This window comes from Larus michahellis, chromosome 1, assembly GCF_964199755.1.
Source record: "Larus michahellis chromosome 1, bLarMic1.1, whole genome shotgun sequence".
In the NCBI taxonomy this organism is placed as follows: Eukaryota; Metazoa; Chordata; class Aves; order Charadriiformes; family Laridae; genus Larus; species Larus michahellis.
This window is the reverse complement of record NC_133896.1, coordinates 127,398,203-127,425,937: the sequence shown is the minus strand read 5'-3', so window position 1 is coordinate 127,425,937 and position 27,735 is coordinate 127,398,203. Positions and strand designations below refer to the sequence as shown.

Sequence of the window (27,735 nt, the reverse complement as noted above, 5' to 3'; positions counted from 1 at the left end):
TGGAACAAAATCAGATTCACTGAAATGGATAGCAATTTTATTAAGTGTTAAACACACAGCTGTATTAAGTAAGTAAAGTTAATTTAACCGTAAGTAAGAGCTAAAATTCAGTATAATCAGATTAATACAATGAACTACAATAACATGCTTTGAAACAGAATGACGCAATATCAACTGCATTTGCAGTTTGTGCTGATCTGGAAAGAAAAAAAAAACGTACCTGGGAAGACTGTCACCAGAGTATTACTGAGAGTTTTTTCTGTTGTGTAATTTTTTAAGAACCAGGACTATTTACTTGTCAATTGGAAATTAAACCAGTGAGACTCAATTAATGCATGACACCGTTCCCTTTGAGTACAAACATGACTCAGAAGCAGTTCATAAAGACGACAAGCTCTTGCTTAGTTTAGCTACATGACCTGCTTAGTTCTCAAAGGGACCCATCAAACTGAAATTAGGCAGTTAAAAAAAAATCATTCTAAATAAATTCAGGAACTAACAGATCCTGGAATCCCTCTGCTAATTGATATAGCTTTGCAATCACATTTTCCATTTTTTTTTTGTCAAGTTTTTCTCCTAGATGAGAACATGAAGGTGAGGGGAGGTTGTCTAATCAGAGCTTTACCGTCTGCACATCAAGTGGCAAGTTGTGCATAGCATGATGTCAGCCTATTATCAAGAAAAACAGGTCGCAATTTGTCCTGTGTGACCACTGACCACAGTTTTCTATGTTTTCGATGCTTGGTCAGCCATGGTGAGGATCGCTATGGTGGCACTGGTCATTTAAAGCATGAAGATTTTTGCAGGGACAAGCTGCCAGCAAGAGCTGAGCACAGAAAGTATCTGCCTTTCAGACCATATCATATCAACTCGAGGTCCCAGGGAAGGGAAGGGGCATCATTCCATTGGAGTGTGGTCATGCTGGCCATGACTCCTCTCCCAGCTGAGAGACTCCTCTGGCCATGACTCCTCTCCCAGCTGAGAGACTCCTCGGCGTGCAACGTTTGCTCTATTTTGCTGCAGATTATTTACAGGAGGTTTGAGTAACTGTGACGATATTTGGAAAAACAACCCAACCCCCTTTTTAAAAAACATTTCAGGCTCAGCAGTTTTGGGAAGAAGACAGGTTGGAAGTTGGTTGCATGCTTTCAAACAGGAGCTGTATAGAGGCGAGGGTGACATTCCCAGCTGTAGAAGCAAGCTGGATCTCTTGGAGCTATGATTCAGTTGTCTAAACAGAGGCACCCTGTTCCATGTGAAACACCCTACAGTATCCAAGTCATCCGTATAAAGCTGGTAGAAATGACACAAAACCCCATATGGATGGCTTTGGATATCCTGAGGTGTCCCAGGGGCACTGGACCCACTCTGTTCAGGCACCTGGGTCCTGCCCCTTCTGTTGCCCCATCAGAGATGAGGTGGCACCCAGATCTACAACATTCTGGACAGATAATAGCATGCATGCAGGGATGCCACTTTTTACTAAAGAGGTCCATCAGGTGAAATTTTAGGGTGCTTAAGAGGGCAAAATCCCTGAAGGACTTCATTATGCCTCTATGAATCCCTCAGCAACACTAGGCTACCTGAAAAGCCTCTCACTGCATTAGATTAGCGCATCCCAAAGTTGCACTAAGTCACAGGTGGAAGAGGCACCCTCCCAACCCTTGCCGCCTCATGCGCTGAGACAGGGCTGAGCATTTCTGAACCATCAGTGCTGGAAGTTTCCGTAATCTTCTGTTTGAAAAATTGAACAAAGCATCCCTGGCTTATGTCTTCCAGTGCTGCACGACTGCTGTCATTAGCAAATTTTCTCTATTGCCTAGCCTAAATCTACTTTGCTTCAGTTTAAGCTGATTTCTTCTTGTCCTTCTTCTGATGGACATGACGAGCAGTTGATCATAATCCTCTTTATAACAACCTTGTACGTACTGGAGACTGGGAGACAGATTTTCTGAGAACTTGGTTTGGCCTTAAAATAACTCTTCCAAATTGTTTTGCTTTTGTACCACTTGGCCACAAAATAGGCAGTTTTCATAAAAGAAAGAGACAGGAACGATCATTTGATAACCATCTCTATCCCTCTGCAAACACCGGTTTTAGTCCTCTGAGAGGCGACCTGTCAGACATTAAACTGATACTCCTATTTATCAGTGTCATGTATAATCTGTAAATCCTTCTAGTGAGATAAAGGTTTGCAATTTTGTTCCAACCAAAATGTTTGGAGAATTTAACTGACTGGTGCCTCTGATCCCTTATTGAACTTGCAGTGGCCTAAGTGACTAGTTGCTGAGCCAAGGAAAGCTATATTAGGTAATCTGGCTAGTAACACAACAGAGTTCCCACTTCTTACAAAGCCGGAGATTAAGAAAAGCAGTGCAGATAATCAACAAAATCAAAATACACTGATTTGAGAAATCACTCAGGAGCATTTTCTCAGCCATGTAAGACCGATGCTGCTGCTTCAGCTGTGCGTGTTTAGCTCCTGGTGCGAACCTTGGGATGCACGTGTCCACGTCTCCTCCTCTCTTCGGAAAGAAACCTCTTGCATGAAACTCAATTTGCCTTTCCTGAAAAATGAAACCTGTTTGTCAAGGAACAGGAACCCTGTCTGAAATCCACAATCAGTTGGCGCTGCTGCCGTTCATCCATGAGAAGCACTGACAGCCTTTGAAAAGCAACACAAAACCTGTGGGTGCCTCACGCTACCGTTCCAGTTTAGGTTTTGGTGCTGGGGAGATCAAGTCCATCACTGCTCGTTATCTTGAAGGAGAATCAAGGAATCAAGGAGCAAACAAGACTGTCTGTCTCCCAACGCTGAGCAGGCTGGGAGAAAGTCAACCCCCAAATTGAGAATAATACATATTGCACAGGAATGCTATCACTTTTAGCCATTGGTGGACATACTTGTGCTCAAGTTTCATTCAGAAAACACCAGTTTTGCATGTTATATAGCTCCTCGGTGGTGTGACATGGTAGCAAGGAGGAGCAAAAGTGATGGGTGACAGCGGTGGGCACTGCCTTGTCACCCCCAAGTCAGTAGGAATTGAAGCAACGCCTAACCGTTATGTGACCTGAGGAGTAAAGCATGGCTTTGTAGGCTTGGTTGTCGCTCCCAAAATACCCACACTATAAGATGGGCAGTGCGGTGTTGTACCCCCCTGTCTCTGTAACCTCCCCCCAGCGAGCTCGGCTGCCTGTGTCTCAAGGACTCAAGGCCCCCAGCTCTGATACGGCACAGCTGCGTAACCTTGAGTCAGGCTGCTGAGAAAGAGCCATGAGAAAGTCAGCACACAGATAAGGGAGAGTTACAGTCAGAGGCAGGGATGCTGAGATGGGCTTGTTGTGGAGCTCAAGAATTCAAGAGAGAAAACACCTGCAGGGAAATGTATTGAATCCTTAAAAAAAAACCAAAAAAAACCAAAAAACCATCAAGTGAGGCTGTCTGGGGGGCTGGTCAGAAATTAGGAGATGGTCAGGTCACATCGTTGGTGTTACCTCCCACCACATGGGGATACCCGGCTTTTTGAAATGCCCGTCATCCCTTGTGGTAGAGGTTCTGTTCCATGCATGGAGAGATGCTGCTGCAACAGCACCGGGGGTACACCCATGTCCTGTCCGAGCAGCACGGCGTGGAAAAGCAGATATTAATTTTGACACCTTGAGGTGAAGCAAGGATGCAGGTGGGTCACGCTTGCTGGACCAGTGCACAAACTCCAGGAACATGGTGCCTGCCTAGATGCATGCACACATGCACACACACAGAGCCACTCACTGGGTCACTACCGGATTTTCTGGCCCTCAGCAGGCTAATTCCAGCTAGACTCAGTGGTGCCGTTATTTTTCCCCGAGTCCTGAAATTAGCCAAAGATGAGTTTGGATATCCAAACCTGCACAGCAGCTGCCAAGCAGAGCAGAGGCCATGGTGGAGGATGAACTGGTGTCCATGGAGAGCTGAGGAGGGGAGGTCCTTCTCATATGGCAGCAGAACATGGGGACGGCACAAGGTCCCAGTCCTGGGTGGCCATGCCTCCAGGCATCCAGGCAATGTTGGCCTTGGCAGCTCTTTTGCCTCTGCAGTGCAGCTGCAGAGCGGTCCCATGAGGTCTCCCAGCCTCGGGCACATGCCTGAACCACACAAGAACTGCAGGTATCTAACGGCGGTCTGTCAGCCACCCTGCAGTGATGACCATCTCCCATTGACATCCATTTAGGATTTGGGCCTGCACAAGTTCTGGAGAGAAACCTCTCATGGCAGGTGCGATGTAAGTGTGCTGGGCAGGGTGGTCGCTGTAGATGGGGAGGATCTGAAGGATGCCGTTGTGTCCCTGAACGCTCCTCTCATTTTCTTAGTGTTGGTTATTCTAACACAGTCTGTAGCTCCCACAGCCCTTGCCTCACTGATTTTCTTCAGCCAGCCCAGCCAGGGTGGTGCTGCTGGTGCTGGCCACCGTGGAAACTCTGTGCAAAGCATCTTTGCCACCCTTCAGCTGGCATCTTCTGGTAGATGTTTCCTCCTGCCAACTGGAGATGGACTGGTTTATTCAGCTGCCCTCTGCAGAGGCTGCTCCCCTCAAGAAGTTCAGATTTTTCCAGCCCGTTTCCTTATCTCCTTTTTTTTTTCCCCTCAAGCAGAGGTCCCCCTGCTGCTTCCTGAGGAAGGTACTACATGCAGCTCTAGGAGAAGGTGAATGAAACACTCTTCAGTGCTCATGACTTTCTTCCTACCCAGTCTCACTTTTCAGCTCCTCTTCACCTCTGGAGACGCAGGCTGATGGTCTCCTGAGGGAGTCCTCTGGGGTACCCTGAGGGAAGCCCCATCTGACCCTGGAGCCAGCGCTGGGAAGAGGACTGTGGGTGAAGGAGCTGTGGGCAGACTCTTTGGGGAGCTACTGCCCGGTGCAGACCCTCGTCCCAGTCCCCCACCCGGCCATGGGCCCAGCTCATCCAGACCCCCACCCGTGGGCCCACGTTACCGAACCAGGGAGGTGCCCTACCACCCTCCCATGGGGTCCCCCCGCTGCCTTGGTCCCTGGGGAGGTATGCAGGTAGTGGGATCTTCCCCCCACAGGCAACAGAGGATTTAACCAGCCCGCAATACCAAGCAGAGAAGTTTACCCATAATTTTTATTTTATTTTTATCGGCTGCAGTTAAACTATTTCATAAAGGAGTCATATTCCTATCTAAAATAGATCAAGCAATAAAAAGGTGTGGAGATCAGAAGAGGGAAGGTGTGTGCAGATATAGCATATGGAGAACTTGTATTCTTCTCCCTTCTTATTCAACCTGTGGATGATAAACTGCATAGTACACATATTTACAGAGTTTTGCAAAAGGTTAGCAGTTACCTCCTCTATAATATATATTTATGCAGGGAAAAAACATCATTTGAAACTGTAGAAACATCAGAAACCCTTTGGAAAGGTAAATCACGAGCATAACATTGCCAAGACCTCTCCTCGTATTGACAAGAAAGGATTTGCACTGAGAAATCCTATTAATAGAGGTTATTTGCATAAATCTTTTGTGCAGCAGACTCCAAATCGTTTGTATGATGTGTACTTCTCCCATGGCATGTATGTTAAACCAGTGTATTTTTAATAATATATTCATTTTGCCACTTACAAACATCCACAGGCATGACTCACCAGTATTTAGTTTCTCCTGCAGAGGTGAACTCAAGCTTACAGCTCTGTAAATGCGGGGGTTGAGGTGCTCTCTCTCGTTTTTCAGTGTCAACTTCATTAAACACTCACCAGTTCTCAATAACTCCCTTTCCAGTACGTTATCACAACTGCTCCACAAAAGCTTTCCAGCATCTCCCTCTCCCTTTACAATCCTAGGATGTGATTTATCACTCCAGTCTGGGTGCGCTGACAACTTTTAATAGTACTAATTGCCTTATTATCCACTCCAGTGCAAGAGTAAAACCTTTTGACATTTTCCTTCCTTCCCTGAGGAAAACAAATCCCAGTTCCTGGGATATTGCCTTCTGCTGCCTCTGTGATTACTGGGGCGAGGAATTCCTTTAGGCCCTTTGCCTTATCAACCTCATCTGTCACCAACTTTCCATTCCCGTCTCTCTCTTGGTGCTCCCTAATCACTTTGCATCTTCTGTTATTTTGTGTTATTTTTTTTTCCTCCTCCTTTTTCATTTGTGATGTCAATCTTCATCACATATTCTATTCCTTATTTTCTATCAATGTACTTTTTCACATCAGGCTCTGTGATACTTACCTTGCTCCAGTTTACTATTTTTAAATTAGTGTAGGAGTGCCTATTAGAAAGAAAAAAAATATATCATTTTTCTAGCTGTTCCATATTTTAGAATTTGCTGCAACAACTCCACGCGTATACGAATTCCCGTATGTCACCTACCAGAGGATCTTAATTTTCAGAAAACAAATCTAATATCACAAGAACAGGCAGGTCTCTAACCTTTCCAATGCTGATATAATAAATAAATTTGCTTTTTTTTTTTAAAGCAAAAAAATGGAATTAATTGCAGTACCACATACCCTCAGCATCTATTTTTCCTGCTCAATATGAGTAGTAAGAAGAGACCAGCCATAGAAGAGCATTTATGACGTACATTCCGATGTGCAGGAACACAAGGCTAAGCCCAGGAGAAAGGCTGATGGGCTGAGTGCGATAACACCTGTCTTTCACAGTCCCATAGAAGTGCTGCTTGGACGGGACCACTGCAGCCTTCTGCTCACAGCAGGATGGTTGGTCATCAACACTGAATCAGGTCAGCTGTGGCTTTGTTCAGACAAATCTTGTAAACCCTGAGGAGGGAGAACCCGCACCAGCTTTGGGTGACTTGTTCCAGTGCTGCACCACCCTCCTGGTTTCCTCATGTCCAGTGTGACTCCCCCAAGCCACAGCTTGTGGCTGCTGCTCCTTGTTGAGGAGGGTTTGGCTCCATCATCTTTGTAACTTCCCTTCAAGTAGTTGTAGGCTGCCTTAGATGGCACCTCAGCCTCCCCTTCCCCAGGCTGAAGAACCTCAGGTCCCCTTCTAGGTCCTACGCTTTAGGCCCCTAACCAGCTTAGGCGTTTTTCTCTGGACCCTTTCCTATTTCTCCATATCCCCTTTGAACAGGAGGGCCCAAAAGTTGTCAGAGTATTCCAGGTGTGGCCTCACCAGCGCTAAGTACAGACAGGTGGGTCACAACTTTCTGTAACTGCTGACCATGCTCCTCCTAAGGTACCTCAGTATGTGATTTCCTTCACCTGCAGTAAAAGCACAGGGTTCATTCTAATTGAATTTGAGGTCCACCATAGCCTCCATGCCCTTTCCAGCATAGCTACTACTCAGGCAGTGGCTGTCTATAGGGTTAACCTGCCCCAGGCACTGGACTTTCTGCTTCTCCTTGCTGTACTCTGCAAGATTGCTCTTTGTGCAATGTTCAGCTTCCCCAGCTTTGCCTTTTGAATTTAAACTCTACACTTGAGTCTGCCGAGTTCCTCTCCTGACTTGGTGTCACCCACAGATTTGTTACAGGCCTGCATTGCATTCTGGCCCATCACACGGGTCTTTGATAAAGATATTGAAAAATATCCATGCAGCAGCAGTCCCTGATGTACTCCGCTTGTTACCACTGCCAGCTGGACACCGAGACATGGAGTCATAGAATCATAGAATTGTCTAGGTTGGAAGGGACCTTTGGGACCTTTCAGATCATCAAGTCCAACCATCAGCCTAACACTGACAAAACCATCATGAAACCATATCACTAAGCACCACGTCTACCCATCTTTTAAATACCTCCAGGGGTGACGATTCCACCACTTCCCTGGGCAGCCTGTTCCAATGCTCGATAACCCTTTCGGTGTAGAAATTTTTCCTAATACCCAATGTAAACCTCCCCTGGTGCAGCTTGAGTCCATTTCTTCTTGTCCTATCACCTGTAACTTGGGAGAAGAGACCGACCCCAACCTCGCTACAGCCTCCTTTCATTGATCGCTGCCCTCGGGGCCTGGCAGTGCCGGCAGTTTTCAGCCCACGTAAGAGTCTGCTCCACCAGCCTCCCCTTCTTCATATCCAGTCGCTTCTTCAGGGAAGGAGAACAGGCCAGGCAAGCATGACATGTCCTTGGTAAATCACCTCCTTGTCCTTCATGCCCTTGGCAGTTCAAACATGTTTCATGGGATTCATCTCACCCAGCCTTCAGTACCCACAGGTGAGCAGGTCAAGGCCTGGGATGCCTTTAAAAACAGTGAGGAAAAGCGGGTCCTCCTAGGTCGGATTTTCCTGAGCCACTGTAGATGTCAATTTTAGAATGAGGCAAATTTGCCACAGAAATGCCTCTTCCCTTTAATTCATATAAGCAGGCCATAGGGTACGTAGCTCGACATCCGTATTCAGACCGACAAATTCCACTTTTTGTGCCTTACCTTCTGCCCCTACACATTGTGCAGTCCCTGGTTTTTGGATTCTCTGCAGACTACCTGAGGGTCTCAAAGCCTAACTGGAGATTTCCTGCAACAACATGAAAAGAGAAAAAAAAAAAATGCGTATATCACTTCCAATGTTTGCTCTGCCCTTTGCTTTCACGCGCAAACCAGTTCGCCATTGAAGCACACGCTCAGCTTTACTTGCACAAGCAGCCTCAAAACAAAGCTCCTACAGGAGCCAGCACACAATTTACCTGGCACAAGAAGCTTTTAGGTTTGGAAATTAAGTATCATATTTGATGCCATGGAAATAGAAAAAAATATATTATCATGATTCGAAAGGCAATTTCTCAATATTTTTTAACTTTAGCAATCATACACTGTTAGAGGAGCATTAAAATACGGACTCCCTTATCGCTGTTAATTTTCATTCCTCCTCTTTATTGTCCCAAGTGAATTCTGAAACATTTGGCAACACTTGATTTCGATACATTCCTTTCATACATCTGCACGTTTTTCTTATGTTTACAGATTTGTTCAGATGTAGTTTGGCTTAGATTTCTGTCTGAGCAACATCAGCTATCAAAGCATTTCAATTGTCCCACTGGAGAGGATTTGAAATCTGAAAATGAAAATCTTTATATTTGGCTGCAGTATGAGTTTCTTGTCTGTTAAACACAGGAGAAAACAGCACAACCTTTACTTCACAATTCATACTTCAAGAAAGTAAGATGTTTAATTAAAAATCATACTAGATATGTTGGGTCTTAATTCTCTAGGTCCCATGAGCGTGTATCGGCAAGTGTGTGCACGTAGCCTCTTGTCACCATCAAAGTATCTGTGTTAAACGGGAATTTTATGATTCAATAGTCATTTATTTCCTTTCTAATGTTAACATTTTCTATTGAGTATTTTTAAAATATACAGTACACGTGTGCAAAAATGTTTTTTTACAGCCTAAGGCTGTAAGCAGTTGATTTTGTGGGGGTTTCACAGTGAAGCCAAAAATCTTCCCCTCCCCTCCCCTCCCCTCCCCTCCCCTCGCTTCCCCTCCCCTCCCCTCCCCTCCCCTCGCTTCCCCTCCCCTCTTCAAGCAGCGTATTTCACTATTTAGCAAGGATTTCAGGTAAACTTTGAGAAGGGACACAAGTTTCCATCCTCGTTCCCATGACTGCTGAAACACATCCCCACAACAGAGGGCATCAGCAGGAGAGACCAAGGATAGGATATCTCATGCCAAAATATCTCCTGGTTTGGCAGGTAGGGTACTGGTCTGGGAAACAGGAGAGGTTTCCCAGGAAGAGGTAACTGAATGTGGCCTCCAGCTTCTTTGAGCTCTCTAACTCAGAGGCGTTAGCTGGCAGACAGTCCAAGAGCTGAACAGGCTTGTGGGATTTATTCCCCAACTTCAGCCCACTTTCAAGCACTCTTTTTCACAGATCAGCAGTAGCGCCTGCTGTGGTGCTCTATTCCAGGTAGCTGTGAAAAAAAATAAGAAGGTAGGAAAAACGAAATCAGGGAGGTAGGAGCACACCGAGAAACTGGGGACACAGAGGTCAGGGGCCAAGAGAAGGGGGTGAGGGAGGCAGAGGACCTCTGTGTGCTGAACCCTTGAACTGCTCAGATCTGTTAACGTTATATTGGTTTACCCAAGCTATAAATTGAGCCAGCTTGGGTCCAGCAAGGTTGTTTAGTTAAAGCGTGGCACCTCTTGTCCTAGGACTCGCCCTGCTGCCTCCAGTCCGGTGTGTGAGCACAAAAGCCCGCATTAGGTCTCTGCACCGTGTCCCTCAGCGCTCCAAGACTTAAATGGCCTCTTGGCTGGAATGTGGGGCCAAATCCAACTGAGGTTTCAGGCTGCGCTGGATTGGCGCTGGATGCTTTGTGGTAACCCATCCCACAATTATATTAATTAAAATTGGCTTCTGGTCTTACAGGTCCTGAATGAATGTCAGCTGTCTCAGTAGTTAAGAACTCACCACCCACTTCCCAGATTGCCCCAAAATAACAAATGTCAACTTTTCCGTTTGTCCCGGTACCGAGACATCACCATATCACATCAGACCTGCTTCCCAGTCAAACAAAGGAAAAACATCTCTTTAAGGTGTTAATTCCTGTCAAATTTGTGAACTATAATACAAAAGACAAGGGAGGATGACACTCTCGGCAGATGTGATTCTAGTCCTTGTCTCCCACCGCCCCCCTGCCCCAGTCACAGTCCTAGGGTGACCAAAACCCACATTTTTTTATGATCAATCTCCCTCCCAAAATGTCACCGAGTTGTAGTTGCGCTGAATTTGGGTGAACATTCTCTTTTTCCACCATCACCTACAGACCACACACAGGCAGCTGCATGCTACGCAAGTTTGATTTTTAAAATAATTGAGATTTCCAATGTTTTTCAAAAGGTTAGGAGGAGGTATGACTGATGCTTCTTCACATTATTATATGCCAGGTGTGTTATGAAATCTGCACAGGCATCAGTTTTGAATTACAGCATTGACTTTGCATTTCACTCTGTATACATCCCCCCCTTCTTAAAACCTCACAACAAATGCACTTGAATGTATCTTTAGCTGCAATATTTTAATTTTCAGGGTGGCTGCTAAAACAGAAATAGCCTTTAAAGTCTTAGACAAACTTTAACTTCTCAAAGTTCAGTAATAAGATCACACTGGTTTTGACCAAGCATTCATCTCACTTTACATTAAAACTCATTGCCCAATGCTGCTTTAACTTAAAAAAAAAAATCAGAAAATTAATTATCCCATTACCCAGAATGGTAGGGATTGGAAGGGACCTCTGGAGATCATCTAGTCCAACCCCCCTGCCAGAGGCAGGATCACCTAGAGCGATCACCATTAAAATAATACAAAACAAATAAATGATTTATTAGTAACCTCTCCCAAAACTCACTATTTAGTAAACTTTCAACAGCTGCTCACTACAGAGGGATACATGGTATGCCTTAGTCGTTTAGCTTAGTATTCAATTTTGAAAAGTGACTGATGATAACAATTGTTTGCTGGAAAAAAACACACAAGCCTGGAGAAGGCAAAGGCAGGATAATCTGATCGCTAAGATGATTTTATCATGAACTTCACCAAGCAATATTAGCTATGGGCCCAGAAACCTGACATTGTTTTTCTTACGTCTTTGGATATAACTGAGCACTCCTGCAATTTACCTCAGCGTTGCCCCATCTTGCCCTGAATGGAGCCCGTTCCCTGGGTTCATTAGCACGCAGTGCAAACGAGCTCCACGGACCAATTAGACCTTCTGTGGAAAGCTGTTTCCCTGTGCTAGCTTCACGTTTTCCACCTTCCAGTTCGGTTTTCAGCTATACAATAAAAAGCACAGAATTGCTGGGTCAGTCTTTCATTAATTTACACATTTCTAACACTTTCCTTCTTAATCATCTGCTTTCTAAAATTGATGTTCTCTCTTCCCCCCTCCCAAAAAAAAAGGGTCTTCAAAAATTTTTTCTTCAATCTTTATTTCACCCTTCTCTGAACCTTCTTAGTCTGCATTAGTTTTTCTCAGAGGGTAATAGTAACTTTGAAATCATTCTAAAGAATAATTTACCACCAGAAACATAGTGTTTCCATTATGCGCCATTCCGTTCTCGATAATCCCATCCCTTTTTCTGACGGTAACTTTATAGAGCATTCCCTTACGCACAGTGATAAACAAGGCTGTTTTCTGAGCTGACACGTATAAAACCTCAGGCATTTGCAAGAAAAGCTGCATTTATTTGCCTCAGTACTTTATGTTTATCAAAGTCTGCCACTCCATCATCTCCTCGCCCTGTCAGTTGTTGCTGTAGTTCCTGGCAGCATCCCCTCTACCTCACCAACCTAAGGAACCGCAGCGGAGAATTTAGCAAGTATTGCTGTGCCAGCAGTCCTTCTTCTTACATCATGAATGCATTTATGTAAGGCCAATCCTAACACAAACGGCCAGTATTCACCATTTCAATCATACCCGTTTTTCCTTACTGTTTTTTTTTGTCCCTAGGACAGTTTTACACGTACATTACGCTTCTTATTCCAAAGGCTTCAAAAAAAGAAAATAATAAAAACCTCAAATATATTTAATTTGACCAGTTCTTTATTCATTGCCTTACCCCGAATCTCAGATAATGGCAACAGAATAATAGCAGAAGAACTTTCCTCTGTGGAAATCAGTCTTGCATATTAATCTATGCAAGTTGGAGGGTTTTTTTTGTGTTTGGTTTGTTTGTTTTTTTGTTTTTAATTCTACTTTTCACTATGAATTATATTCCTTGGTCACATGAGCAGCCTTTTTAGCAAGCGCACTAAAAGACGCTCCCTTGAAATCCTTTCACAAAGTAGACTCTCTTTAAAAATACAAGTTTACGGGTCCGTGCTATTGAAGTGGCCACTTCATTCCTAAAGGCCCCCAGAACGCCCGAGTTCATTCCAGTGGGGGTGGGTGACTCACGTCAGTTGGCTTCAGCAACTCTTCTGACATGCCAAAAATCCATTAGCTTCATCAGCAGAAAGGAGCCGAGGGGTTACCTTCCATTATCCTTTGGGCTGAACACTAAGGGAAAGAAGCTTTCACATTTTAACATTTTCATCTTTCTTAGTTTTTCTTTAAATCCCAGACAACCCAGCACGCGCATCCCTCCGTGGGCTTCCCATTTCCAATAAACTGCAGCAATTGTGTTTACATAGCTTTAGATATTCACCTTAAACCCAAAATATTTAGGATGCTAGCATGTTAGTTGTGGCCATTTATGTTCCTCGGTTTTGGGGGTTTGGTTTGGGGCAGGGGATGTGTGTCAAGTTTTATTTTCAAAAGTCCTAAATAGGCTTAACTAAACCCTTAAACCTCGCAGATATGCATGACGTGCTTTGCGACCTACTCACCTTGGCCACAAGCAGGCATGTATGAAGCCAAATATAACACAGATCTCTGAAGTCCACAGATGCACTAATCTAAATATATAATGGGCTCCTATGTCAAACGCCTTTCACATACAGCCCAGCTGATGGATGTTCATCCCATGTCCTGTACATGCAAAGTTCACACCCAGCCACCTGATGCCAATGCTGTCCAGACATGTGAACACGAACCCAACAGAACCTGTGTAAGAGAGACTTCATTTCACTTTTAACTTGCTGGTACAGTAAAAAAAACAGAGAGCAAACAGTTCTTCTTGGGCAGAAATTTCTGAAAGGTTCACAAGTTTGAAATGCAGAAAAACACATTAAGCATTTGTTTGGATTCTCAACTTCTTCAGAATAACCTAGTAACAAATTACCAAAGCCACCTTAAAAACCTACAAGAGAATAAATTTTCCAGCCCATCCACAGTTATGCTTCCAATCTCCTTTAGTATCTGCTTCCTGCTCTGACCTGTCAAAGGCGGAGGCAGCAAACACACTGAGGAGATTAAGTCCCATTTGCTTTCCCAGACATAGGCACTCTCCCAATAAGCTAACTGAAACCCATCTGTGCCCTTGTTTTCCCATAGCTGACATCCTAGACAGTGAAAGTCAAATTAAGTGACAACGGAGAAAAAAAGATATGTCTAAGTTGGGGAGAACATAGGTGGCAATAAAGGCGGATATGAAAGGGAGTACCATTTCCATCTAAAACAGACTGCAAGAGCAGCCTTCAGTTTGTTCCAGGCACATCGCGCTGACATCCTACCAAGCCCTACAAAGTACCAAGCCCTTGCAGAGCGCTTGGACAGAAGCCTCATCTCGTCATCTCCCCAACTACTGAATGAGTTTACACATGTCTACACATCTGGGAAAAATAACAGATACACACATTTACTTAGCACACAACTATCTCTGCAAATATTTGTACCAGATGCCTGCAGGCTATAAACATGAGACTTTCTTATTTTCTGCGTACACAAAGGCCAGAGTCAAAGTTAATTTTCACCTTTAATAAGCTCATGATTCTTTGTTATTTAATACTCTGTAAAAAGGTATTACAGATTGATAGATTATTGCAGTGACTTCAAAGAACATGGACAGCCACGAGGCTGAAACTACAGTATCATATACATTATGTAGTCATTGATACTATTTACTACAGCATGAAGAAATATACTTTTAAAATAAACAACATTTAACTGAAAACATAGAAATGGAGCTTTCATTCTTAAAGTATGGTTACATATCTACATTCCAAGAATAACATCTTAAAAAATGCTAGATCTTGAAAGGTCATAGATAAAAAGAGTCATGATGAAGATGAACCAGTTTTGCCCAGAAATGCTATGAGCAGCACACACTGCACAGTTTTTCAGCAAATCCTAGTTTTGCCAAGCTTCGAGAGGCAAAAGCCTGAAATGTAAGCGCTTCCAAGCTGTCTAGCTAGTCCACTCGTCCTGCTCTGGAAGGCCCAGTGACCCACACTGCTTTAAGACAGCGCGTCACCACAACTGTTCTTTGCCGGCACGAATGCCACCGGGAAGAGACGATTCAGGTCCTTACGATGCCAGGCCTAACAAAAAGCCTCCAACAAATCCACTGGACACCACGATGTTCTGTTTGATAAATTCTGTCGACTGAGAAGAAAAATAATATTCGTAAAGAACTGAGTCATTTGTGTCTGATTGTAACCTTGAATACTTATCACAATTGCCTGGAAACAAGAATACTAAAATTATGTAGGGAGGGAAACAATATTTTTAAAAACGTATAAAGCTAGGTGGCAACTGCTGGCACCAATGGAGTGAAAACTGACTCTCAGCTTTCGTTAACGATATATTTAAAACACTGTTAGCATTTTAAAAGTCAAAATACAAAGGAGTTGTCACAGCAATTTCATGCCAACACCACTCTTGTTTTGATTAAAACAAGACAGATATTTTACAAAAGATCCCTTGGCAAAAAAGCATGAGCACTACCATCACTTCAGTTTTAATTACATGAAAAAAGTTTAAAAAAATATTGGGTTTTGGAAGATTAGATCATTGAAAAAAAAAAAAAAAGAAATACGCTTCACTCCATTATGAGCCAGTTTCCTAACAACTTAATGCTACAAAAAGCACTTAATGTACAACGACATTTGTATACAGTATTCCATTAAGTAATAGCACAGAGTATAACGTTGTATCAAACGTGACATTTCATAAATCCTCCACTTCAAACACTTCAGATTGGCTACTAGTGCACAATTAGAAGAAAGTAACATAATCTGAAAAAAAAAATAAAAAAAAAGGAAACAACCAAAAACACCATGCTGTCCCACTCATTTTTGCGGGGTGATGGAGAAGGACAAGTTAAGCTATTTGGGATACAGAAGAAGCTAGGAAGCCATCTCTCTTGAACTTCCGCTTCACGTTAAAATTTAAGGTAACTTTTATCAACCTACGTGCAACTCCACACAGGTTAAATCTGAGATGTCAAAGCTCTTAATTACAGAGCATTAGTGTGGCTGCTGTTACGTTGTTTGCAACATTTTCCATGTCAGGATTTACTTACTAAGAAAGAAACTTAGATCGTCTGTATGAAATCTGAAAATACGTAAAAACAGGCTAAACGTACTTTTTTAAAAAAAGATAAAACAATTAAATAAAAGTCTTCAAATGACAGAATGAAACAGCCTCAGTGACACCGATCAGTATCACAGGCTACCTCGTTTCAACATAGTATCTGACAGATTCTGAAGACAGATATTCTTCAAACTGTAGAAAAATGAGATAAAAACCCACAACTCTAGTTAGGAAGTGGTTATAGCTTTTCTCCAGAAAGAAAGGTCAGCCTTTTCCAACCAAGTAATTGCATTATCAGCAGTCTAAGAACATTTGGGTTTTGTCTTTGTAGCTACCATGTTTTAACCACAACACCCTCAACTTTCTACCGTGTCATGACCTTACTGCTTTCTCACTAGCCAAGAATCTGCCAATAGCAGTCCCTAAGCTGTATCAGCTGTAAAAATGGATTAATGTTGAAGTTTGTGTGTCATCTTTAAGAATAAACAAAATAGAAAGCTAAATGAATAAAAGAGAGTACAGTCTGATAACTTTTAATAAAATATACAGCCAGACCATTTCTGATGCCTTCCAGTTTTGCACCTGCATTTTCAACTAATCATGACCTGCAATGGAAGGTAAGAAAAACTGTCTGGTAGAAAACAATTTATCACCATAGACTTACCTCTTCAATTAGAGTATTGATTTCAGGCGCTGCCTTATTTGCACGCTTTTTTAACTGTTTTTTTGCTTTGTTTACATCTTTTTCAACTCTCTTCCAGTCAACTTGTACATATCCACTATGACTAGCAATCTAGGAAAATAGAGAGTATTTAGTACAGTTGTAGTTAACATTTCATGAGTCAAAATACAGTATCTTAGTGCCTACAAAGTTGTTTTTTTTCTTGGTTTTTTTTTTTTAATTACAGATACAGAAAGATATTATTCCAATTACAGCAGGTACTCTGCTTCAGACACTAATATTTTCCACAGTAACAGCAGTTCAAATCAGATCAATGGCAAAGTTCAGTAGACTCTTGTTAATTTTACTAGTTATCTATTCTTTAGTTATAAAAACTTTAAATAACAATGTTTTTCTTTCAGCATTTACTATAACTTTACTTGTAAAAAAAAAAAGGACACATCGATGGGACAACAATGAAAAAACTGTTTCATTTCAGCTTCTTTCAGAATTGTGGAATTCTGATTTGTGACAGAGTATCTGAGGCTAATCAGAATCATCCTTAGAAATACTGAAAACTGTTATTTTATCCTACATCATTTAAACTGTCCAACAAAAAAGTATTCAATAAAAGAGAATTCTCATACTTTCTACAAAAAAAAGCCAGTAAGTAGAAAAATAACATGGCCTGTGTACAGTAGAAGTTCTGTAACATCAGCAAAATGGGTGCGCTTTGGGGGATTGCTCATAGCAATTTACACTCAAACTCTCCAAATGCTTAACTTAAGCAACACCCATGAGATTTTTAGGATGTTTAATCATCATCCCAATCCCCTTATTTCTCTTACTAAGATTTGATACTGGAAAAAAGTAAGATGTTCTGTTACTTGACCAACACTGACACTCCCACCAATTTCCCTAAGATAATTCACAAAAGAAATAGATTTAAATATTTATAGGATCATAGCTTAAAAAAAAAAATAGAAATCAGGCAATTACTGCATGTTCTAGAGAACAGTTAAAACAAAAAACTCATTAGTTGGGGGGAAAAAAAAGAGGGAAAACTATCAAAACTAAGGATTACTGCTTATTTTAACTGCTAAAACAAACATATAGACCACTAACTTTACAGGTAAATTACTGTTATACAAAAAACTCTCTATGAAGAACTGAGATTTCTCAGGTCATTCTTAAGCTCATGTTTGGCAAATTAATGTAACTTATGTAACAGCATTCTATGCAAACAGTATACCTGGTAAATAAAAGCCACAGATAATGAACTTTTGTGGAACAGATATTTAAATATACCATTTATTAGGTTTGGCATAAAAATAAATGTTTCACATGGCTTACAGGCACTAAATTTTGACGTTCACATAGTTCTTTCTACCAAATAACTAAAATGAGATGACCTAGCTTGTTTTACAACAGCCACAATAATTAAGCAACATATTTCACCACAAATTAGAATTTCATGATCCTGAAAAAACCCTAAAATGAAACAAATGTCAGACAGATTTTGCCTGAATTCAAAACAATGCTCCTAAAAGACCACCTCTGTAAGAAAGTAAGCTTCAGTTTCCATTTTTGCTCAAGATTTAAAAAAACAATTGACTGGACAAATACAACATGAACTTATTTAATATTATACTCTCATTTACTTCATACCTCAGAATACAACAACTTCATTGACCTTTCCTGTCGATTGTAAAACCTTTTATCCACACGGGCACTGGTGTCAGGCAGGGATAGCTAATTAAGGACTGTCTGTACAGTATGAAAACATGAAACCAGTTTTAAAGCTGTACTGGTTGCACATCCAGCCACTGGATGACATACCAGGAAAGAAAAAAATGTTGCACACTGGGGAAATTTTTATTTTATGAATTTACCATTACCACAAGAATTTCAAAAAGGTCCAAGCACTGAATTGGTGCCTTCTAACTCACAAAACTGAAAACTAAATATGGACTGATCTACAAAGTCCAACACAGTGTAAGAAATGCTAATATATTTGCTTGTCTGTAAAAAAAAAAAAAAAAAAAATTAAAAAAATATTTTAAAAAATTTGAAAAAAAACCCCAAAACCAAAAATTAAAAAAAATACATTTCATCAAGACTAGTTTAATTAGCTCAGTTATCCATCCACTACAAAGATAAGGCAGAAATTTTTAATTAAGTTCTGTTTGGCTCTCCAGTAGGTACAACTTACATTTGAATCAAAATTCAAGTTTACACAATAAAAATTATACTACTTTTCTCCCTGAACTTAGCACCATAGATCTTAAGTTCTGTTTTTGAGTATTTGTACACATCTATGAAATAAGCAACCGAGGACAATGTTTTGAATATAAAATTTATAACTGAAGAAAAAAACCCAAACTGTACTTCAGTGCAGTGACAGTCACAGCCTGTGTCATATCTACTTTGGCTGCAATCCTACTAATTACATAACTTTGTGTGTAAGCGTAGAAATAATCCCACTGAACTCACATGTTGGTGAGACAAGACTTCAATTTTTAGACCCTAATATCTCATAAAAAAACTCTTTGCTTACAACAGTAAATTTACATAAACACAAATTCTTAAAGTTCATTAGTATTTTTAAAACTAGCCCCTAAAATAACTGAGCAAATAATAATGTTACATTATGAGTTACATACTCATATATATTGAAGAGTCACATAGGTCTATACATATATATATTCTTAAAAGAGCCATATACGGGGGGGGTGTATAGCTATATATATAGAAATATATATTATATACATATTTCTCTCTCTCTCCCCCTCATATATCACATCAGTAAAATTTATTTTTGTTCAAGATCTTCCAGAACTGTTGAAAAAATAATGGATTTTTTCCAAAAAGGCAATTGAAAAAAATATATCCATTCAGGAATACTAAAAATACGTGCTTCTTTCTCTACACTAATCAAAGAAAAGAAAGATCTAAAGGGAAGACCTCATTTTGGGGATGATACTGGAGAGGCATGCAAGTACTTCATTATTGCGAAACATTGTTGAAAGTAATGAGCAAAACACATTTAAAAACAAAAAAATGTATATGGAAAGACGGCATAAGAGAGTTTTAATTTCCTCAAAGACAAAAATCTCTTACACTAAAACACACCCAACCAAGCCCAGAAAGTACATGTGAGGTCCCTGTGCCCAGCTGCCTGCGCAGCATTGAGAAGTCATGTATACTATTAGGTATTATCTGGTATTTAGATAGGTAGCAATCCCCGTCACACTCAAGCAGTTTCCAGAGCAGATCTGACAAGTCTCTAACTTCAGTATACAGGTAAGGAGGGACTGAGAAACGATACATTTTTTTTCAAGAGTTAAAACTGCAGAGGCTGTATCTTCAGCCACCATCTGCTGGTGCAGCTCCACTGTAACCAGTGAAACTACTCCAATTTAAAAAGGCAGAGAAATGATGCCCCTCCATTTCCTGTCAAAACCTGCCAGAAATATGGTATTTCTTTAAAAGGCTAACTTTCAACTACCATTTGCTTCAGCTGTTCACTGAATGTTCACTCAAAGTCTGCAGGCATCAACTGTGAAGTGGGATATTCAACGCAAAACTAAATCCAACTCCTTCTTATTAAGTCCCCACCCCCAGAAGCGTGTTGTTCTCCCCCCACTCACTGAGATGCCACAACATCATCGTGGCATGGTATCACCAAACCCCCTGTACAATATATAGACAAGGATACCTTAAGAGTTTGCTTTGCTTCTTGTGTTGTTTTCAAAGGTTCATTTTTCTTAAGTTAGAAAATAATTTAATGAAGAACTGAGTTGAATTCATCAGTGGCATATTAATGGGACAAGGCAAACTATATTAGTGAAAGCACAAATAACTGAAAAAAAATACAGTTTTATGATTAAATAATAGTCAACACACAATGGAAAAACCTGCAATTTGTATGTTGACTGCAGAGCAAAAAGCAATGAAACCATTATTAAGGATAGAGGAGTTTAAAAACACAGAGAGAACAGGTGCTCGTTAAGAACATTTGTTTTTATCTAATTCATTATAGCAGAACCACATGAGTTCATACATCCCTACCTTCAGGATTTCACTAAACTGTGCTGCATAAACTAGAAGTTATACAAGGAAAATTACTTGTTATGAGAAATGAATTATAATTTCCTTAATATAGTGCATAGGTACTGATCTTATACCAACACAGTTGAAGAAATACATCTATTTCAATAAAAAAGGATAGTTAATTGATCAAACTAAGCTGTTGAAATATCCAGCATAAAGATGTGATAATAGATCTTAATTTTGAAAACTATGTAAATTCCTTAATGTCATTTTTATTCTTTTCCTCAGACTACTTTTCGCTCAATCTGTATTAAGGCTGAAAAATTTCTAGATCACTTACAAAAATCTGAAAAATCTTTTTTGTTTCTTGTACAAACTGCCACTCCAAAAATATATCGCTTTCGGTTTCTTACTAGATTTCTTGAGATGAAGTCATCACACGCTGAAGAAAAAAAAATGAATTTTTTTAATCTCAGGACTGAAACGTTTCACTAGATGGGCTTTAGCCAAGAATCTTGCCTTCTGTAGAGTTCTTTTTTAGCAGGTAATTACAACGTCAATATTGCAATCAGCAGTTGAAATGACATCTGCAACTTCAGAGAAATTTACAGATAAAAAGGAAGTTTCTAGTCATGTGCTGAAACGCTCCTCTGCCCACTCAGGGGAAGCGCTGAACATGTATTCATAGGGAAATTAAAATCACGATGTGTGATCTTTAAATGAAAAAATTAAAGACTACAGAAATGTAATTACACTATAGAATTTATGACTCAGCTTTAAAATGCAAAACGTTTTGAATTAAAATGAAAGACCAAGGCATTTACTTCATTCCCTTCCAAGAGAATCTGATCTTACTTAATTAAAGATATAGACAACTCAATCAAAATATGCAACTCATTTTTCCTCTTGGATAATATTCCTTTTCAGATACACTGTAAATGAGATCAACTAAGAAATCAAGACACTAAAACACACAGCAAATCTATTTGATGTACAGGAAAGCTCCCAAAGCTTCACAGCTCAACAAGCAAAAATACTGCACAAGTAACGTGTTTTAAGCAATTTCTATTTTCCTTTGTCTATAGGTCTTAATTTTGACTTTTTGGCTTCCTGCAGTCAGAAGTACTAATGAAGGCACCTGCAGGCAACACTCTGCCTGTTACCCCTGGACACCAGGCCTCTGTTCTGTAGGCTCTTCAGTCATATTTAGATAAGAAATGTTATTAAAAGAATTAAAACCAAAGGCATACAACATGGGAAGAGAGAGTCAGATCTTTAAGTCAACTAGATGAAAAGGATGAAGAGTACTTCAAGATCCACTGTGTGTATATAAAGATTTAATTCTTAGCTCATGATCCAGAAACACACATTATGGGCTAAAGAAGTCCAGAGTACTCCATCAAATTGATTCGTTTGCCAGCATAGCACATTTTGCCACAAATTTACATCTGGATGATTCTGAACCATTTTAGATTACACACTCTTGTAAAATTCATCCCTATGTTTAGGTACAAGCCCAATAGCCAGTGATTTCCAGATTTAAAAAGGTCATCAGTGCACAATGGTGAAGTGGAACGAATGTTAATACTCTAAAAGCTTCAAATCAAAACTATTTCTCTTCGACTTTTTACATTGTTGTTGATGCTTGCTTTTGAGTAATTCAAAATAAAATACACTTTGTATTTGTTGAAAACAACTTAAACCAAACAATTCCAAGAGCATACATTCTCACGTAGAGTGCTGCAGTTCAGCTAGATGTTTAGCACAGGGTTTAAAAAAAAAAACAAAAAACAAAAATAAACCCCAAACCAGTAGAGGACATGATAATGAAGAAAGTTAATAAGAGTATTTCACACACTGTCACATTTTGATGCGTTACCTCTGATGCAGCAATCAGAGGTACTACCCAAGCCTTCCTGATGAACGGTTGACTGTAACAACCATTACAATCAAAGGAATAACCAAAAGTGGGATATGCCTTTCAGAAACCCTCCATGGTGATGTTGGAAAGAATAAAAGAAAATATACGTATCTTTAACATTCTGTCTCAAAAAATGGTATGTTACTGAACCTAAGTAGGCACTAGTCTGTTTCTTCTAGAATGATTTGAGGAAAAATTACAAGCTCCCAGGTGTTAAGACATAGAAAATGCCAGTATAAAAATTAAGAATTACTTGGCATCTTACAGAAGGATATGTTAAATTCTCCTTCACTTAAAGTTTCATCATCTAATTTAAAGGCTTTTTGGAAATATGTCCTCCCTTAACCACAATATCTGATGAAAAATGCAAATGGGCATGCCAGATAACATCATTAAAAAATTCTGGACTTGAAATCCAGTTGAACAGAGGAATGCAATGAAGCTATCGAAAATCAGCAAAGCTCCAGAGGTTCAACTAGTAAATACAACATGGGGAGAAAGGAGAAAAACATGGCTTCATAATGAGACCAACGCAAGCCTTCCAAGCAACTGCCAAAGCAGCCTACTTCTTCTAAAGCACTGATAAAGTTCTCAAACCTATTTAAAAAAAAAAAAAAAAACAACAAAAAAACAAAAAAAAACAGCTTAAATTCCTTTATCTCCCTAACCATCGCCTTACAGGCAGCTCCCGGCAATATTGAATCACACATAGCACAGAGATTTCTTTTGGCTTACTACGAACTATTTTACAGGATAAAGCAGATTCTGATTTATCACTGATTTTTAGCAATGTCTCTTCTGTACACAATATTCAAGCTGAAATGTAACTTTTTGACTGATAACACCAAAAAGATGAAGTAGATAAGAAGCCTTCCTAATTAAATTTTACTTAACAGCTGTGTTTTTCCTATTGTTTAGTAAATAACATTTGCCAACTTATAAAGCATGAAATGCTACATACTTGAAGCAGAAGAAAGCCACCACCTACTGCAGTTGCTGCAAGCTTTCCGACTTTCTGGAACAAAAATCCCGCACACCTTAGGAGAACAAAACAAAAAAAAACCCAGTCCAATGAAGCTGTCGGCTGAACAATGCCACACTCCAAAATTCCCAACTACAACTATTACTATTTTGTCATTTAACAAAGCAAGTGTATCATTTCACATTTTTAAATTTTAAAATCAGAATATTTAATACAAACAATATTTCCTTGATAATGTCTAACACAAGACAACACAAGTAATGGTTGATAGTTCATGGCTGTCTGATGGCCCCTTTAAAGTCAGCTTGAGATCTCCAGACCTTGTCTACACAAAAAAGCTGTATGCTGCTATTAAACGTAGCACGTTAATAAAGCACAATGTAATAATACAAAAGTGGCATTATAACTGTTCCCAAATGGAAAGTAAATATATTATACCATCATTTATATTAACTACACAACCCATAACTTAAATATCTCAGGTAAAAAGAAGTTACACCCCTACCACAAGAGTTAAAATCAGCAGGGCCACTCTGCTGGGACATGGCCTTAGTCTATTTTTAATGGAGCAAGGCAACCAGAAAATTAATTATCTTGTTCACAGTCTCCAAACATTCCCACGTCAAATACAGAACAGCACAGATATTGATATCATAGAACAGTTTAGACAGGAATGGACCTCTGGAGGTCATCTGGTCCAGCTGCATTCCCAAAACTGGGCCAGCAGCAATGTCCAATCCAACCTCTGAGCTAAATCAAGGTGCTCAGGGTCCTAACTCATGCAAGCGCTGAATGTTTCCAAGGCTGATGGCTCCGTAACTTCTCTGGGCAACTCTGCTGGTGTCTGACCCACCCCCCGCCAGCCCACACACAGAGGGGATTTTTTTTTTTTCTCTCTGCATATGAATGGTGAATTCATATTTATATACATGAACACACACACAGAGGTATATACATCTACACATATGGAAATATACAGTTTCCAGATCTTTCAATAAGCCAGTTTTTATGTATGCCAGATGAACTATTCCCTAGAAGCTTCAGAGTTTATGTATACACATCTAACTTTTAAAAATAATTTTAAGGCTACAGAGGCAAATAAAAAAATCAAGACTGAAAGCTAAACCTATGCTCCTCAAAGCTATACTGAGCCTGGCCACGACAATTTCATTTTTAGTCTATTTCATCCCCAAAATCTTGCATAATTCTGATTTAAAAGTTACTGTGCTACCATAATGCTGTTTTTCACTGAACTTAATTTTTAACAAATACCTTGACATAGCTGCTAAGACTGTGGTCGTATTTTCCAGTTTAAGTTCTCATCTTTACTGTCTAGCTTTCACCATGAATTGTTTTAGCATGTGGTATCTCTCTTCAGTTAACATGAAAGCAGACTGTTAATTTGTTCAAAATGGCTTCAGCTGAATTTAGAGGGAAAAGTCTCTACAAAATGGGGCTCTGAATTAAAAGTATATTGTGCCACACATTTTTTTTCCTTCATCTCTTTTACCTTTAAAATATGTCTCAGCCATAATATCATAACTGGGTTTCTAAATCTATACTAGTAAGGAAATATGCTTTTCCATACAAACAGAAGTTATATGCAGCAATTCTCCACTTATTCCTTGTACTTTTAGAGTTCTGACATTTCCCTAAATCCTGTTCACAGTAACTGGTACAAGTTCGCTTAGATAACTGGTGTTCTACTACAAAACACTTCAGAATGATGAGTCAGAGTAATGAGTTAAGAAATTGTTCACACGTGAATAATCTTGATCAATGATAAAGAAAATCCCGTTAGAGAAGATAAATGTATTTGCTTTAAATAGCCTTGGAAACGGGTCTTCTAACACAGTAAAAGGTCTAGCACAGTTATGAAAAGTGATGCTCCCTCACCAGCCAGTCACGCCGCCCATCACAATCTGGGTAGCTACGGAATATTTTTCTACAATTGGTCCTGAATTCCTGCCAAACACACGATTCCACCAATGGTGACGCCGTGCATACTCTGTTAAATCCAACACTTCATAGGAATCATCATCACTGTCGTGTTCTTGAAAAGACAAAAGAAAAAAAAGACAAAAGTTATTTCCTCACTTATGCAGTAAAAGTACCAACCTATGTAAAAAGCCCCAAACATCAGCAGAACCATTTTTGGTATTAAGTGGCTCATCCAATGGTTTAAATTGCAGCATACAGGCTACCTATGGTCAAGCAGCTCAGGATTTTGAGATTTTATGCCGTAATATTCAAGGTAAGGAGGAGACGATTATAGGGAAGGTACAACCTACAAAATCCATGACCGACACAGAAAAGGTGAAGAGGAATCACCAAGAGGTATCAGATGAAACTAGAAGGTAGCTGCTTCAACACAAAAAAGGAAGTCTTCCTCTCCTCTCCTTCACCCCGCATCCACCAGAAGCCCCAGTTAACCTGTGAAACAGCTCGCTGCAGGATGCTATAAATACCAAAAGCTGATGTGGACTCCAAATAACAACAGAACAAACCAAAAGGGAAAAAAAAATAATCTACCAAGGGCTGTCAGACACAAAGACAACAACCATGGCTAATGAGGTCCTGGGATGAAAATTATTAAAAACATTCTGAGAAAGTATCAGTACATGTTTACCCTGTAAATCTTTCTTAGATCATCCTGCAGCTGATGGCTTTCAGACACAGTATGCTGGGCTTTCATCGGACCTACTGCAGTTGCTTTTATGATCTTAAGCAACGTGAAACACATCTAACTTAAATAGAACGCACACACATCTCTTCTGGATAGACCAAAACTTTGAAAGATTGAGAACTTACGGTCTAGTGTTTTCCTCAAAAGGCTAGATGTTAGCATATGCTAACGAGCCAAGAATAGACACTTCTGTTCCTTTTCCACAACAGATAAAACAGATTAAGCTGGAACTTCAATTAAATTCCATACTTGCAGTACAATTCTGTCAACATTTTAAAAATAGGCCTCCTACAACTTCAAATTAAAGATCCTAAATACCATATACACTCAAACATCAAAGGGAAGAGATGGTTAAATCTTTTTTTAAGAAAAATAGTATTTCAAAAGCATACCATAGTTCTGTGGACATACACACATGAATTAAAGTCCACTGCAGTTAAATAAATATATTTAAGGTGAAATATAAGTTCAGTAATGATGCTGGGACATTCCAGAGAGGAAGAGAAGTTAAATTACTACCTGGAACTGCAACAAAAGGCTGTAGATATAAACATTCTCTTATATAAGAGTGTCAGCAATTTTTTTTTGTCATACTAAAAGTATGGCTAAACGGTTAGAGAATGCATGAAACACACACGTAGGTATGAATTCTTTCCCTTTATTATCACTTAAGTGTAGTGAGTACTAAAACATAAATAGCAAGACCCATAATGCTAAAAAGTTGTTATTCAATCTTCTTTTTTTCCAACTTTGAGGTATCAAGTACAAACCATTTAAATTCTTTAGACGGAGAACATAAAAACACCATCAGAGACTGATCGTTAATTCTGCCCCAAAATTAATATTATTCAAATCAAACCTTACACAAGTGTAACACATTGCATGGAAAATAATAGCGCTAGAGCATCTTCTACTAGTAAAAAAAAAAAAAAAAAAAAAAAAAAAAATCAATATTACTTTCCTTGCAGGATAACATTATACATACTCTTCACGCACGTAAAACTGTGCCTGTACAAAAAAGTGGTTACACCGTGAGGCCAAACCAACGCACTTAAAAGATCTGCACGTTAAAAGATGCGGAGACGAGGGAGGCAGGAGAAACGGCCCCTCGTTTCGCCGGTGAGCCCCGCAGGGGCCCCGCCGACGCCAGGGCCCGGCACCTCCGTCCGTCCCCCTGCTGCTCTGAGGGCATCTCGCTTTTAAGGCGGCTTTCACCCCCAGACCTGCCGCTTCCCCCTCGCCCCCATCATACCGCTCCCGCCTAGAAGCCAGAGGCCGGGAGGGGGGAAGCGCCGGGGCCACCAGCAGCGGTGGTGGTGGAGGCAGCCGCCGCCGCTTGAGCCCGCCCGAGCCCACTGACCTGAGGCGGTGCGGGGTCTCCGCGCCGCCATCTTGGCTGGTGTTGACAGGGCAGCCGGGCCCGCGGCCGCTTCGCTCCGCCCACAAAGTGCGCGTGCGCCCGCCGCTTCGCGGGTGTCTCCTTCTCCTCCCCCCTCCCTGCGGCGCCGCGGAGGATTGTGGGGGTTGCAGTTCCCCGCCGTGAGGGAGGGCGG

General features: G+C 40.5%; 1 protein-coding gene across 1 annotated transcript; it reads right to left on the bottom strand.

Moving 5' to 3' along the window:
* Window positions 1-14,301: 14,301 nt before the first annotated feature.
* On the bottom strand, window positions 14,302-27,683 carry FUNDC1 (FUN14 domain containing 1). The gene is made up of 5 exons (XM_074603363.1): window positions 27,543-27,683; window positions 25,393-25,549; window positions 23,476-23,551; window positions 16,544-16,672; window positions 14,302-14,949 (listed from the first exon to the last, which is right to left on the bottom strand). The coding sequence occupies exons 1-5, from the start codon at window positions 27,571-27,573 to the stop codon at window positions 14,872-14,874; spliced, it is 471 nt and encodes a 156-aa protein (XP_074459464.1). The 5' UTR covers window positions 27,574-27,683; the 3' UTR covers window positions 14,302-14,871.
* Window positions 27,684-27,735: the final 52 nt, after the last annotated feature.

Bases quoted from the DNA above. Each gene is read 5' to 3' on its own strand.
- FUNDC1 (XM_074603363.1), bottom strand. From the start codon at position 27,573: ATGGCGGCGCGGAGACCCCGCACCGCCTCAG. The intron at 25,550-27,542 runs GTCAGTGGGCTC...TGTCTTTTCAAG, and splicing joins GAGACCCCGCACCGCCTCAG to AACACGACAGTGATGATGAT. The intron at 14,950-16,543 runs GTAAGTCTATGG...TTTTCTTCTCAG, and splicing joins TCAATACTCTAATTGAAGAG to TCGACAGAATTTATCAAACA.